This window comes from Solanum dulcamara, chromosome 3 (assembly GCF_947179165.1).
Source record: "Solanum dulcamara chromosome 3, daSolDulc1.2, whole genome shotgun sequence".
NCBI lineage: Eukaryota > Viridiplantae > Streptophyta > Magnoliopsida > Solanales > Solanaceae > Solanum > Solanum dulcamara.
The window spans coordinates 28,968,596-28,984,567 of record NC_077239.1 but is presented as its reverse complement, the minus strand read 5'-3'; the positions used below and the strand labels follow the sequence as shown (position 1 = coordinate 28,984,567).

General features: G+C 35.6%; 1 protein-coding gene across 2 annotated transcripts; it reads right to left on the bottom strand.

The window, feature by feature from the left end:
• Positions 1-445: 445 nt before the first annotated feature.
• Positions 446-8,132, bottom strand: LOC129882492 (protein FATTY ACID EXPORT 3, chloroplastic). 2 transcript variants are annotated; one of them, XM_055956793.1, is made up of 7 exons: positions 7,799-8,132; positions 5,339-5,729; positions 4,986-5,153; positions 3,792-3,838; positions 3,641-3,678; positions 2,541-2,642; positions 446-851 (listed from the first exon to the last, which is right to left on the bottom strand). In XM_055956793.1, the coding sequence occupies exons 1-6, from the start codon at positions 7,985-7,987 to the stop codon at positions 2,552-2,554; spliced, it is 924 nt and encodes a 307-aa protein (XP_055812768.1). In that variant the 5' UTR covers positions 7,988-8,132; the 3' UTR covers positions 446-851; positions 2,541-2,551. The 2 variants fall into 2 exon arrangements, with proteins under 2 accessions (XP_055812768.1, XP_055812767.1); XM_055956792.1 differs by having other exon boundaries at positions 5,339-5,732; positions 7,799-8,123.
• Between the last annotated feature and the right edge of the window lie 7,840 nt (positions 8,133-15,972).

The window sequence follows — 15,972 nt, the reverse complement described above, 5'->3', positions numbered from 1 at the left end:
TACATTATTTATGTTTTTTCTCGAAAGTTAATGATCTCATTTTTAACCCACTTCAGCTCAATCATTTTCACACAAGTAACTTTTAAGCGAATGGCACTCACCCCATTAACTTAGTTTATTTTAACATGTCTAAATTCAACTCGGCCCATTCATTTGAAACCCCCTAATTTTAACTACCAAAGAATTATGAGAAAAGAAATTTCCGAAGTAGTGCCTCTAATATAAGGTCATATGAATAGAATTTGTTTCCAGTTTTATGGAGAAGTGATCTCTCTTACCTAACAGTGTAAAAATACGATTCTAGTAGCATCGTTATCACGAAACATTGCAGTTATGATTAGTATTGTTATTCAATTGTCCTTATGTAACTTTTCACGAACAATTAGAAAATTCCAGCTGAAGCTTACAAAACCAATTTGAAATTTGGACACTTGTTTCCCCAGAATGATAACTAATGCAGAAATGCCATTACATCTGAGCAAGAAGATACATAGCCTTAATACATCAGCCAACGTTCTCAAATAACCAACCCAATAGTCATCTTATGATGTTCAAGGGATTGTATACCCTGCTCAGTTCTTGCCTGCAACATCTTAACTCACTACTTTTTAGTACGGGGAAATAATGCACACACACTCTAGTTGCAACATAGCACATTAATTTGGGCCAAACAGAAAAATGTATCCTTGTCCAGCAGATCACCCAATTTGCACGAGCAGATTTATTAATTTAGGACTAGTTGTTGGGTCTTCAGCCGGTTCAAAGCACATACATTGGGCAATTATCTACCAGATTGAGATTTGGTGTGAACTTGAATTCCTCCCCCAACTCTTATAGCATGTGTTTCTTGCCTGGACCATTCAAGAAGCAAGAATAAACAATTAGAGAGAATTACAACCCTACAGACCTGTTTGGAAAGCCACCTGGTAGTTAATTTGAGTGTAATTACGCCGTTTGGCATGTTTGAAAAGCCACATGATAATTGGATTTGGGTGTAATTGGGAGGGGTAGTTACACACTCTAATTCTTGCAAAGGAGGGTGTGTGAGACAGAACAACAACAACAACAACAACAACCACCCAGTGAAATCCCACAACATGGGGTCTGTGAGACGGAATTGAGTGTAATTACATAAATGTAATTATAAGGTCACTTCGTAATTTCTTTCATTTTTATTTTAAGTTATTTTCTTATTTCAATTATTTTTTAAAACTTTTTATATATATTTTTATTTTTATATTATTTATGTTTCCTTTCCTTTCTTCTCATTATCCGACATTTACTTCTAGTGATTCAATGTAATTGATCGTACTTTTTTTTATTTCTTATTTGTTTTCTTTATTTTCTTCTGTTAGCGCAACTGCATTACTACTCTAGTTTTTGAAACTACACCTCCTAATATTAGAAAGAATGATTCAATAACCACCTTAGCATATAATGAGTGAAAATTAGAATTTCGTTGTTGAATGAGGTTATAGACTAATGTTTTTCTTTTCTTTTGAATTGTATTTACTTAAGTTATGTTAAAACTTATTTTATATTGCGTTGGAATTTGACATAAAAGTAGTATGTTAATTTTATTTTCCATTTTTTGGACTTTTGAGTTTTAGTTATATGATCAAACTCAATTGATTTGTCTTACTACTATTGACTTGTTAGTTCACATTGCATGTTGTTTATTTTTCACTTAAAATTGATTGATTATTTTTTTTATCAAATATTTGAATAATGTTATGGCCTTACGTTTATAAATATTAATCGTTTGTCAAACAACTCGTCTATGATGTTCTTACAAAATATGTTCTTTAAATTTTTATAATTAATTAAATTAAAATATTAGAATCAATGTATCATTTAATGGCACGTATTGGTTAAACATTAACTTTAAATTTTAGATGATCAATTTTATTTTTAAAGTAATTTAATTGTAATTACACTTGTACAATCAAACAGTACGCTTGTAATTACACTATTATTACATTATGACAAACAAAGAGGTTGTCATAATTACTAGAATGTGTAACTACACCAATTCCAATTACTACATGGGCATGAACTTTTCTAGAACAAAATGATCTATAAAAGCATTTCTAAGAAGATAGATTATTTTAAACCTATTGTTACTAGGGTCTATAACCACAGGAAGAAGAGGTTAAAATAAGGCTTATTGTAAATGTTTTATTTATTAATATTATTATGTTCATGTATTCTAGTAGTTACCTAGCAGTTTAGGCAGTTATTTTGTGCTATATTGCACTAGGAAGAAGGGAAGACAGTCAGTTTTCTGAAGGATTTTCTGTGGCAGATTTGGAGGTTAAGATTCCTCTAAATACCTTGGTTGTTAGGTGTATTGAAGTTATTTCTCTATTTGTAAAACTTATTCTATTTGTTGGTGATACTAAAGAACATTTGAAGTGTTGCTCTTATTTCTGTGTTGCGTTTGGAAGTTTACAGAATTAAGGTTAGGAGAGTTTCTGGGTTCCTAAGAAATTCAAAGAAACATTTGCTACAGAAAACATGCTCATGTACATTAACATTACCTAGATTTAGCTTAGCTATCTTTCTGTGCTGCCGAGTTTGAACCCTTTGTCTGCTCACCATCCTTTAAGATCCTATAAGCATAGAATACTGCCACCCCACCACTACACACAGCAAAAGCCAATAACAACAGTAATGTGAGCACCTGAGATACAACAATCTACATTGCCAGGAAACAATACGCATTCTTTCAAAAATTCATATAGCTACATCACTTTCTCATGGGATACAACAAAGACTACACCTCAATCTCAAGCTAGAAAACATATGTATGGAAATAACTTAAAGAGGAAGCTAAAGGAATAAAGCAAAAAATTAGACCAGGATGATAGAGAGAGAGAGAGAGCAACAGCAGCACACAAGTTTTTTCCTATTAAGATGAAAATCAAGCTTTTCACTTTCAACAAGGGAAATCATTTAAAAAATAATACTCCTTTTGCCCCATTATATGTGATCCCCACTAGTGGGATTACACTGGGTATGTATTGTTGTCCCAATTTATGTGATGCACTTTCCTTTTTAGTCTATCCAAAAAGAATGATACATTTCTATATTTAGAAGCAATTTACTTTAAACTTTCATTTTACCCACTCCTTTCTTTCATTCTTAAACTCTGTGTCCAATCAAAGTGCATTACATAAATGGGGAAGGAAGAAGTGATAAATAACATTGCATGAACAACAACAACAACAACAACAACAAAAAACCCAGTATAGTCCCACCATGTGGGGTCTGGGGAGGGTAGAGTGTACGCAGACCTAACCCCCACCTTAAAAGGTAGGGCGGCTGTTTCCGAAAGACCATCGACTTAAGAGAGAAGAAAAAGGGAGGAGAAGTCTGGTGCACTTGTTTATCTTGTTCTAAGTAAACATGTTCATCCTATTATCAGTAGCTATATAATCTCCCAATCTAGAGCTAGCTCGCATAAAGACAAATCCCCCCCGCCCCAGGTCCCCTCTTGTCAAATCCTTCTTTTCCTTCTATTTGGACAAGACAAGATAGAAAAAGAGAATACTTTGAGAAGGACAATGAGCAAAACTAAACCAGCAAACTAACAGAGTGTAGCATTAAAAAGGTATGCTGGGGGTTAGAAATATGAAACCTGATGATGGCTGTAACAAAATTGAAAATAAATGGTCTCTGCAAGGCAAGAGAAAATAAGTCGTCAGAAATCAGCACTTAAAAACATTATTGAAAAACAACTGGATAAGGACTCTATACAGAGAGGGAGGGGGAAGAAAAGGAAGTCATACCTGCAACATCATGCGAAATTCTCTGACAAATAAGATGGTAGCAATGGCTGCAAAAAGAGAAAGCACATAACAGGTAAAGCAATGCTGCACTGATCAATACAGAATTTACAATACGAGAAACAAATTCCAGCATTAAAATCACAAATAAAAGAGGGGGGGGGGGAGGGGGGATCAAAACTGAAAACTTATCAGAAAGTCAATTTTCCCCAACCAGGACGACGGTAAGAACGGAAAATACGGAGTGGATAGAGGTATGAAATCCCTAAATCAACCTATACATGCTCAGTGTGTACCCTTACATGTTGCAAGCATGCTGGCAGCAGTGGACAAAAGTGCAGCTCACAACCACAACAGGAAGAAAAAGAAAACTTGAAAGCTCCGTTGAGATAAAAAGAAATAGTTTTATTTTTTTGGGTTCATAATCAAGAGTAACAGTGGTGCACATAGAAATATCTGGCTTGGTTAAAACAGAACCTGGGCCGCCTCAGTTGGCAAGAATATCATCACATCTTTTAGTTCCTCGGAAAATTGGTGAAATTGTCACAGATGATCCTCCTAAAATGATTAAAATTCTGTTTCCACAACTTAATCTAAAGTTAATAAACAAAAAACAAGATTCCCCGAATGTTATCTAGAATAATAAATATGAAAGAATTTCTACATCAATATCAGCCAATTTATCTCAACCCAAATTAGTTTGGATTGATTATATGCATACTCTATACCAGTCCCACTCCATTCAGACCCATTTCATTCAAACAGACACTAAAACTAAGGGCTAATCGGCATATCAGTACAACAACAGCTATGACTCAAATCCAAACTAGTTGGGATAGCTATATGAATCCTTAATATATAGTCCACTCAATTAGTAACTGATTCCTTCCAATACTTGATCATTTGTCATTTAAGACAAATAAGGGATCTCTAACACTCGAGATTATCTGCTTCTTTTACAGATATTGAAAGTTTATTCGTCTTCCCTATATAGTGGCATCGTTTCTATATGACAATTACATGCCAAATTCACAAGCAATTCATGACACCCTTTGCTGAAATTGGTAATAGCAAACTAATACATTGAAGATGCACCAAATAAATCACAATTTTCTTGTACCAGTTGCATATAGGTGTTAGAAAGAGCACATGCGGAGTGGAGAGTAAATGAGGATATATAGTCTCTCAAATGCTAACCTGCCTGTCCCTTTAAAGCTAGTGAAGTCGACTCTCCACTTTTCCATGATCGTAAACTTGAGACGCTTAAGGCCAAAATAGTACCTCCAAGTATAACACCAAATCTAAGGGCAGCAGTGCTTCCACTTAGCATGAAGTACAAAAAACCACTAGCAGAAAGAAGGGTTCCTGCAGAGCATGACCAAGGCAACGAAAAAGCTTATGGTTTCAAGGCATTGCATGCCTCATTCCAAAGAACTTAAAACTAATAGTAACCCAAACAAAATCATAAAACAGCTTATAAAACCAAAACTTTAAAACTGCATGTCGAACAATCCCTTACTACCACATTTGGAAAGATAACTTCTACATACCATAAGGTATCCCCACATAAAAATCTCGCACTTTCGACAAGTCATTCAATTCATCTGCAGAGGAAACAAATGTTTCAACAATATCCTTCACTGGTTCAGGTGAGTTCTCAGCAGCAGTACTTAAATATTCTTTACTCTCCTCACTAATTTCCTTTGCAATTATAGTCAAATCTTCTCTTGCCTTATCCGCTTGAATTTTTAATTTCTCAGAAGTTTCTTTCAAAATGATCATAGCTTTATCGGAATACACCTCATATGCTTCTTGTGACACAGCTTGCACCTTCATCGCTTGTTCTTTGAAGGAAGCTAGGGTCTGTTTCCACGCTTCTTCTTGCGCCTCAGCTTCCTCCTTAAGATCATTATTGTCCTTCTCCAATTCAACATCTGAAGGCTTCTGAAAATATGAAAACTTATGACTCATAAAAATGAAAGAACTATGACGAACATCATAATGATCGATGTATATCAACAAAACATAGTCATACGCACCGATTAACACACTACTCCTGCCCCAATAAAATCCTAATTTGACTTGCTTGAGTTTAAGAGTAAAATATTTGAATCGATTATCATATTAAGTTTGCTTGGAAGTTTTTAGAATAATAGCTTGAGATGAAAAGAAAGTGGAATAGTTATACAAGCACATGCAGCATCAAGTTTGACATAATAAAAAAACATACACAGTATATTTTTGTTTGTTTCTTTTTCATATCAAACTTGATGTGGCATGTTATACTATTCTTCTCAAAAAAAACGTAAACAGTTCATACAACTACAATTTTTGGAGGGGAAGATATTTTGCACTTAAGCAAAACAGTCAATGCTCTTTGGGGTGGACCAGAAAGGAGAGAAGGCCAACTTAATAAGAATGGGAGAGCATATAGAGCTCTGCTCAATTCTCCAAACACACTTGTTTTCTCTATACAAATAACTAAATGTGTGTGTGTGTGTGTCGATAAAAATATAGATATACTCTTTCTTTTCTGATTGATACCACACAATACAAAAAATGCGGGTGCTATCCGAAGTTAAAAATGTAAGAGCCATCACAAGTTGGAACGAACAGAAATATTCCTTCACAAAATGAGCAGTAAAAGAAGGCGCAAGAACCACAGGAAAAAGAATATAATAGTAAAAGAGACTAAGCCTCCAGTAAACCCCACCAATCTGCCCATTGTCTGCACTATTTCAACCAATCATGTATCTTCATTATAGCTTCTTAGTTTCCTTCAGAAACCATTAAATTAGACACCTAGATCAGACTCCATTCTTTCACAATCAAAATTCTGATGGTGTGGTGTGGATGCAAACTGTCCATACCCTAATAAAACTCCTCTTGGATAATGTACCCGCCTACTCATTTAATAAATGATGGTAAGAAATGTAAAGAAGTTAATTTTTTTTTAAAAAAAAAAAGACATCAGGCTGATGTAACATAAAATAACGTCACCTCTTTCCCAAAAGAAATGGCAGGCTTCGAGGTACGAGGGTCAGAGCATCTAAACTTCCTTATGAATTCGGCAGTTCATCCCTCAATTTTTTCAGATATAATTTACATATTTAAAGGTACAATATATACTACAAATGATTATGTACAACTCTTTCAGCTTGACGTTGAACTGCCTACAAACAAGTATAAACCGCAAAGTAAACAATAACTTGGAATTCCCATTTTACAACCTTCTCCCAGCATTTTTGTACGTAATGTAATCTGAAAACAGCAATCCGCGACCATGTTCTGGACCTCACATTATATTTAAACACATAAAAAGATGAATGAAGGGTATACTGAAAGGGAGTAGCCTACTGGTCAACAAAGCGGGTGCAACCCCTGGAGACCAAGGTTCAAATCCCAACAGAGATAAAAAAAAATATATATTTTTCTCATTTGTAAGTTACCTAGTACTTATGAGGGGGGAGGTAGTAAGTACCGGTGGAATATTCAAAGTTGCCTCAAGCTAGACTGAACACCTAGGTGTGTCAATTGGGAATAAGCATTAAAGACTTCCACTAGGAGTATGAATAATATAATACATGTTGTATGACCTTTACCATTTTGGGAGGTTCCCAAATGTAAGAACAATCCACCAATAATATTAAACTCTTATGAGATATTTTCCCAACTAAACTAACTCTCAACACCGTAATATAAAATGAGAGGAGGGGATACTAAATATCTTTGGTCCATGACCAATGCCTTAGTTGACCAGATACACGTGACCTGGTAAGCATAAAAAGTCATCAGGGAAATAAGAAATTTGCACCCTTTTCCCCTGAACATAACAATTGATAGATGCTCGATTAGAAAATCTTCAAATTGTTTCAACCAATGAACTGACATAAAGCTTCTACAATCGCGAAGTTGAATAATGCTGAAAACTCCTCATTTTACAAACTAAACAAGCTAGTAAATCATAATAAATGAAAGAAGTCCATTTAGGAAATTGCAAGTTTACTCACCGATTCCTCATGTGAAGCTGCGAACGGGAGAATAGTTTTATTCCTGAAACTATGATGAACCAAGCCGGAGCGGAAGCCAAAGCCAAGGCCAGCCTTGGAAACAGAGCGTACCACAACGGAAGTTCTTTCCTTACAGAGTCTCTGAGTGGAAGTAAACCCTAGAGAAGTAGGAGTATAAGAGAGCGCCATTGAAGAAGCTTGGTTTAAGAGAGGAGAAGGGCTAGGTTTAGGGTTTCTTTTGTCAAAGTAGAGAAGTGGGCAGTGGGTTGGTAAGCTGAGATGGCTCGCTTTTCTCTAAAGTATCACCTGAGTTGAGGGAATATAGGCAAGATGTTGTGACACGTAATAAGCCAGATGACCCTACTGAATCTGTCACCTCGTAAATAACAATGCTCTATTCGTTGCTTCTCAATTCAGGATATTGGTGTGTGCGTCATTTGGATTAAATTAAAAAATTAAATTTGAATTTGAATTAGTTTTTTTGGTTTTTAAGTTTCCTTTCATATTAAAAATTTATTTTTTTGGTTTTTTGATTTATATATAATATTTAGGTTAAGAATTAAAGTTATAATTAATCACTTTCATTTCTATTTTCTTAGTTAAATGATTTTTATTAAGGTTAGTAATTCATCGTACTAGGACTAAGTCTAATTCACTAGTCATTCTTATTTTCCTAAATTATAGGTATGAGGTCATAATATTTTTAAACTAGAGTTAGTTTTATTGAAAGTTTCATTATGATTTAGTTTAGATTTTATGTTTGGACATCTATTGGTATAATTTAAGTTATTGTGTTTTAAAATTTTACTCGTGACTTATATTAGAAAGTATATTTAAGAAATTTAATATTATTACTCCTCCTTGTATGTAATTTTTATTTTTTTAAGCATACAAATATAACATTGATTATGATATTAATTATTGATATAACCGAATAGCCGAACTGAAAAAAAAAAGAAGAGAAAAACCGAACCAATTCAATTTTTTTTTGTTTAAATTGGATTACACTTTTTTAAAACCAAAAAATCGAATGCACACTCCTACATGATACTATTGTCCCTTCCGAGACATCCGATTAGGGTTGTCAAAAGAATATTAAAAACCAACCAAACCTAACCGTACCGAACCGATTTATATCATTTTTTCAATAAAAATGTGAATTTTTATTTAAGTGTATAATCGGTCTCGAACAATTGGGATGGTCTTTTTAATTTATAAAAAAAAATTGAAAAATTTTCGAACCGAATCGAATAATCTTACATGTATGTAAATATTATATATTAACAATATGTTAAATTTAATATAACATTTTTCAAATATAAATATAACATTGGCCATGGGCGCTGGTGACTGGACAACTTTGGGTCTTACACTTTAATTATTCTTTAATTTATTAGATTTAAAATTAAAATATATTATAATAGATACTCCATCAAACAATACGGCAAAATATATGCAAGCACTCTTATTAAATATTTAAGATCAAACAATACAACAACAAGATTTTACATTCTTGATTTCTTGGTGAAGAATTGAAGTGCTTTGAACATATTTGCGAAAGAAATATTTTAATAATAGTATATTTTGAACTGATACTTTAAAAGTAAAAAAAACAACTATTAACTGAACTGTAATGATACCGAAGACAAACCGATATGATTGGAATGTTTTAAAAAACCTAATTTTGGTTATACATTATAAAATACTCAAAAAAATAGAACGGTATAACTTTTTAAAAATAACTGACCGAACCGTCCCATTGACACCCCTACATCCGATAAAAAAATACTAGGATACCATCAATAAGATTGCTCTATTCTTTACCCACATTCTGATTTTATAAATCCATTTTTTTTATCAACAAACAAAATTCTCTCTCCATTTCCATTTATACTGATATATAGTTTAAATGGATAGATCATTTTTTTAAAAAAAATAACAACTTTAAAAGTTTATTATTTTTGAAATATGTTATAATATTTTTATGGATATAAAACTTTTAAAATCGGACAATTTTAAAGATATCATAATAGCCGTGTGATTATTCATTAAAAGCAAAAAAATATGTTAATTCGTTACGAATAAATGGTGTATTTGATTGGAAGGAAAATATTTTTCACTGAAAATATTTTGAAAAATAAATGATTTTTTAAATTTATTTTCTGATTCTTAATAAACAAGCAAAAATATAATCATAAGAACATTATATATACATATAATTTTGGCAGCCGTCCTACCTTGGTAGGAGTCAGGTCTGCGTATATTTTACCCTCCACAGATCCCACATTGTGGGATTTCACTGGATTATTGTTGTTGTATAATTTTGGCAGATACTATGAGAGTGATGTGGGAGCAGGATATGTGAGGTGGATTGTGTAGGTTGGGTAGTTGGGGAGAGCGGAGGGGTGAGGGGTGAAGGTGGGTGTTAAGGTGTGGGGAGGAGACTATCAACTTAAAATGTTATGAAATATATTTTTTCTACTCCCATTAGGAAAAAAATATTTCTAGCAACCAAACATGGAAAGATTAAAAAACTATTTCAAACATATATGTTGAAGGTTATCTTTGTATCAATCCACTTGCCGAAGAATGAAGACAGGAGTATCAAGAACCACCCCCTCACATATCTATAAGAAGGAGTGAATATACAAGCAGCGCTGTAAGGAAAACTCATTTGAGAACCTGTTTTTTGAGCAAAATAGAAACTGTCAAAAAAAGCAGAATGCATTTGTTCACTTGTGCCCCAGAATTGCTTGAAGAATTGCAATATGAGAGAATTTAATTCAAGAAGTGAAATTCTATTCAAGAAAAGTTACCATGAAAAAATTAATTTCAAAAAAGGAGAATAAGAAGCCATACACATCAACAAGAAGAAAAGCAAGTCAAATTAGGATTGGAGTTATTGTAAGACTTGAACCAATTCTAAGTTTGATTGGAAAGTTGATAGGAAGCTACTTACTTCTATATATACCACTACATTTAACCTTTGGAGTTTGACCACACCCAAAGAAAGAGGCCTTAGAGTGTTTTCAATTCTATATAAAGAGTCTCAAAGAAGAAATTGCAGATATGATGTGTCGCGTATTTACGGCATTTTCGACGCTCAAAATGGTGAATTGTGCGTTGCAAGCATATTTCTGTAGATATGATGTGGGTTTTGTAAGAAAGTTGTTGCTGAAACTGTGGTGAAGTATAACTCCACGGAATCACCACGGACCGTAATGCCTTGCACGGGCCGTGGTGGCTATTGTAATGCTGAGGTTGTGTAACTCCATGGAATCCATCACGGGCTGTGGAGCCCACTATGGACCGTAGTGATTAATCGTAAAGGCTGATGGAAGAAAGTGGAAAATTGTCAAAGGCTATCACCATGAAATTCAGTACGGATCGTATTCAGCACCACGAGGCGTTATGATTGCCCGTGAAGAGATGAAATCTACAAAGTAGGCGCCAAGTTAAACACCATGGAAAAGGACCACAGACCGTTAAGTTCAGTACAGTCCGTGGTGAGTGAGCGTGAAAAGTACCAACTTAAGTTTTCCTAGTTGGTTTAGAATTTGGTTTTGCATTTGTATAAATACCCAAATTTATTTTTAGGGCTCCACGTTTTATTAGTTTTTTGAGTACTTTGTGAACATATTGAAGCTGAACTCTACTACTTTTGGAGATTGATTCTTGAAAGATCATTCTGGTTTTCATTCTTGTTTTGTGGTTCGTGTGTTTGATTCAAAGTTTACTTCTTCATCTGCTAGGTATTGATTCATGAATTTCAAATAAATTCTTGTTCTTTTACTTATAATTATGAGTATCTAATTCCACAACTAAGGTTGTGGGAACCATGACAACTTAATTAAATAGGCAAAACGTAGGATTGATATTCGTGATTTCTTTTTGCATGTATTGTGAATTCTTCATTTAAAAATCTTTCTTAGTAAGTGAACGCATTAAGAACTTACCCGTATTCATTGCTTGCCTGGGAGGAAGGTAGTAGGAAAATAATATCACAACAGTGATTCGAAGAGTCTGACTTCAAAAAAGGGATAAACTTTGTCTAAGTTACTTGAGACCGGAAGGAGATAGTACTCTGAGATCTAGAGTGAGGTTTAATAAAGTATGCATTCTGATACAGGAAGGAGATGAATGAGATACGTCTAAGAAGGATCGGGAGGTGAATTAGATGTTACATAACTCGCTAGATTTTGCATGCAATGCATAGAAGGATATCATGAATACAAATTGTCTGTTGAGTTACATGTCATGGAAAACACAATCCTAATTAAATTCTTATATTGTTCACAATGTAATTGTTAGTTACTTTTCCAAAACATCATTAAGTGATTACTAAATTAAACAACAACCCCTCCCCCCCCATTTTACTTTATGCATCTTTATTTTAAAGAAGTAGCAACTATGACTAAATAGTGATAGCTAATAGAACTTGTTTCAACCTATTTTCTGTGGGTTCGATCCCAACTCTTAGTTGGATAAAATATACTACTGATGATCGTCTATATCGCTTTCGAGGGGTATAATTGAGCATTATCAAGCTACAACAAAGAACATGTTCCTAACAAAATTTATCAATACACATCTTTAGTTTGTAATAGTTAGTTTTCTTGGAGTGGTTCCATGATTGTATCTTGATTACATTCAAAAATTGTAATAGATGTTGTCTTGTTTACAATAAGGGGATTCCTTGATTAGGGTTGAGTCATTAAAGAAAAAGAGAGTAGAGGCAAAGCGGGGAGGAAGGCTATAATTAGTGTATTACGTAAATAGCCCAATACAATTCCTTAAATTACAATCGCAATTTATGATATGCAAATTTTAAAATATCGCAAAATTTTAAGTTTCTAAAATGTGAGTAAAACATATACTAGTTTCTAGGGTATGTTCCATTAAAGTGCGAATATTAGCTTAAATAATTAGGGGTGTTACAAGTTTGATCTTTTCTAAGCTAAACCCCAAAATTGTTACATATATTTAAGTCTCTTAACAGTATCATGCGACCCTTTTCCTTTCATAATCTCTCTCAAGAGTTATAGCAATGATTCTAGAGGAGAAAATCTAGGGTTTCGTGCATCTTCTTCAATACTCTTCAAGAATCTAGTTTTTCCAGCTATGTAACGCTAACTTTAGTGTTGGACTAAGTTTATCCTCATGCCCTACTTCTAAATTCAGCCAGTACGAGATTAACCTAGGGTTCTAACCCAAGTTTTTTTTAACTTTTTGGATGGGTCTTAATCCCTTCTATTGAATATTGAGTATTATCATTGAGTATATGTTTATTCATGTAATTCTGATCCTTGGATTATTGTTCATGTTTATTTCTTACATGAGCTCTAATTAGCTAAAAAAAATTAAAGTTTCTGCATTACTATTCATTATGCACGATTTTTCAAAACTTAAGTAAGACCAAGTATTTTGCATTATTATTGAGAAAGAGTTTTAAGGGAACTGAAGTGTTCCAAATGCATTACTTGTTTGGAGAAAAATATGTCTATTTTAAAGAAAGCATAAATAACTTCAAGATCAGTTTCAGTCAGTTAAGTGAAGTTCAGTATGCTTCAAAGAAGTATTTTGAGTATTGACTCACCACAAACAATATTACTATAATGTGCATTATCGCATTATTTTGGGAGAAGTATTGAGCATCGATTTGAATACGAGTTTAGATAACTCAAACCCCATAACCTGTGGCAACAATGTAGATAGGATTGTGTCTTTGATTCGTACGCCTCCTCACCAGCCTTGTTGAGGGCTTTTTAGATTGATCCATAAGTTTAAGTTGCGTCCCTTACCTCTGCCAAGGTATTGGATGGCTCTGACAACGTGAGCAGTATGTTATATCATTACGAGGCTTATAGTAATACTTGTCAGTTAGGAAAACTTTTTAAGAAGTACAATATTTATTTTCAGATTATTTATATTAGATTGTCTCAATTGAAGGGACCACGTTGAACGTTATTAGTGCTTATGCGCCGCAAGCGGGCTTATGCGAGGAGGATAAGAGGCGCTTTTGAGAGGAGTTGGACGAGTTAATGGGAGGCATACCACCTACTGAGAAGCTTGTCGTGGGAGGGGATTTCAATGGGCACATCAGATCTATTTCGGGAGGGTATGATGATGTGCATGGGGGCTTTGGCTTCGGGGACAGAAATGGAGGAGGAACCGCACTGTTGGATTTCGCAAGAGCTTTCGGATTGGTGATAGCCAACTCGAGTTTCCCAAAGAAGGAGGACCACTTAGTAACCTTCCGTAGTTCAGTGGCTAAAACTCAGATAGATTTTTTACTCCTCAGGAAGGATGATAAGGGTTTGTGCAAAGACTGTAAGGTTATCCCGATCGACAACCTTACAACCCGACATAAGCTCTTAGTGATGGATTTAGGGATAAAGATGACAAGGACGAGGAGGGTCGGGGAAGAACGACCTAGGATCAGATGGGGGAGTTTGACAACGGTTAGTGCCCTTGAGATGGGAGAGAAATTGAAGGATATGGGGGCCTGGGATAGTAGTGGGGATGCGAATGATATGTGGGATAGGACAACTAGTTATATTAGGGTTGTAGCAAAGGAAGTGCTAGAAGTCTCGACAGGTAGTCGTAGTCGGCATCGAGGGGACTGGTGGTGGAATGGAGAAGTGCAAGGGAAAGTGGAAGCAAAGAAGGTGGCGTATGCTAAGTTGATGGAGAGCAAGGATGAGGTGGAGAAATGGACGAATGGAGAACTGTATAAGATAGCGAGGAAAGAGGCAAAGTCGGCGGTTGCAACGGCAAAAATGGCAGCTTTTGAACGTCTTTATGCTGAACTGGAAGAGAAAGGTGGGAACAGAAAATTATTCAGGCTAGCCAGGGCCCGGGAGAGAAGGGCACGCGATGTGGATCAAGTGAAGTGCATTAAAGACGAAGATGGAAAAGTATTGGTAGAGGAGACCCTTATCAAACAAAGATGACAGTCATACTTCCATAAACTTTTGAATGACAAAGGGGACAGAGAAATTGTGTTGGGAGATTTGGAACATACAGGAAGGAGTCACGATTTTAGGGGTTGTAGGAGTATTACGGTCGATGAGGTTAAGGATGCTGTTCGTAGGATGCGCTGGGGAAGAGCGACCGGACCTGAAGAGATCCTGGAGAATTTTGGAAGAGTGCGGGCTCGGTAGGTTTGGAATGGCTGACTAGGTTATTTAATGTCATCTTTACGACGGCAACGATGTCCGTAGAATGGAGATCGAGCATCATGATCCCGCTTTACAAAAATAAAGGGGATAGCCAGAGCTGTGACAACTATAGAGGTATTAAGCTTCTAAGCCATACTATGAAAGTGTGGGAAAGAGTGGTAGAGATGAGGGTGAGGAGAGGCGTGTCTATTTCAGAGAACTAGTTCGGATTTATGTCGGGACGCTCAACTACAGAAGCCATCCACCTTATGAGGAGACTAATGGAGCAATATAGGGAGAGGAAGAGAGACTTGCATATGGTGTTCATCGACTTGGAAAAGGCTTACGATAAAGTCCCATGAGAGATACTATGGAGATGTTTGGAGGCTAAAGGTGTACCTGTAGCGTACATAAGGGTGATCAAGGACATGTACGAGGGTGCCAAAACCAGGGTAAGGACAGTAGGAGGGGACTCAGAACACTTCCTAGTTATGATGGGGTTGCATCAAGGATCAGCTCTTAGCCCGTTCCTATTTGCCTTGGTGATGGATGGATTGACGCGACAAATTCAAGGTGAGGTGCCATGGTGTATGCTTTTTGCGGACGACATAGTCCTTATCGATGAGACTCGTAACGGAGTTAACGCTAAGCTGGAAGATTGGAGATGCACCTTGGAGTCTAAGGGGTTTAAGCTGAGTAGGACCAAGACAGAGTACCTAGAGTGCAAGTTCAGTGAGACACCTCAAGAGGTTGGCGCGGAAGTTAGGCTCGGGGACCAAGCCATCCAAAAGAGAAGTAGTTTTAAGTACCTTGGTTCTATCATGCAAGACAGCGGAGAGATCGACGAGGATGTCACACACCGTATTGGGGCAGGATGGATGAAATAGAGGCTCGCCTCCGGTGTGTTATGTGACAAGAAGGTGCCACCACAACTTAAGGGCAAGTTCTACAAAGTGGTCGTTAGACCAGCTATGTTATATGGGGCGGAGTGTTGGCCAATTAAGGTCTCCCACG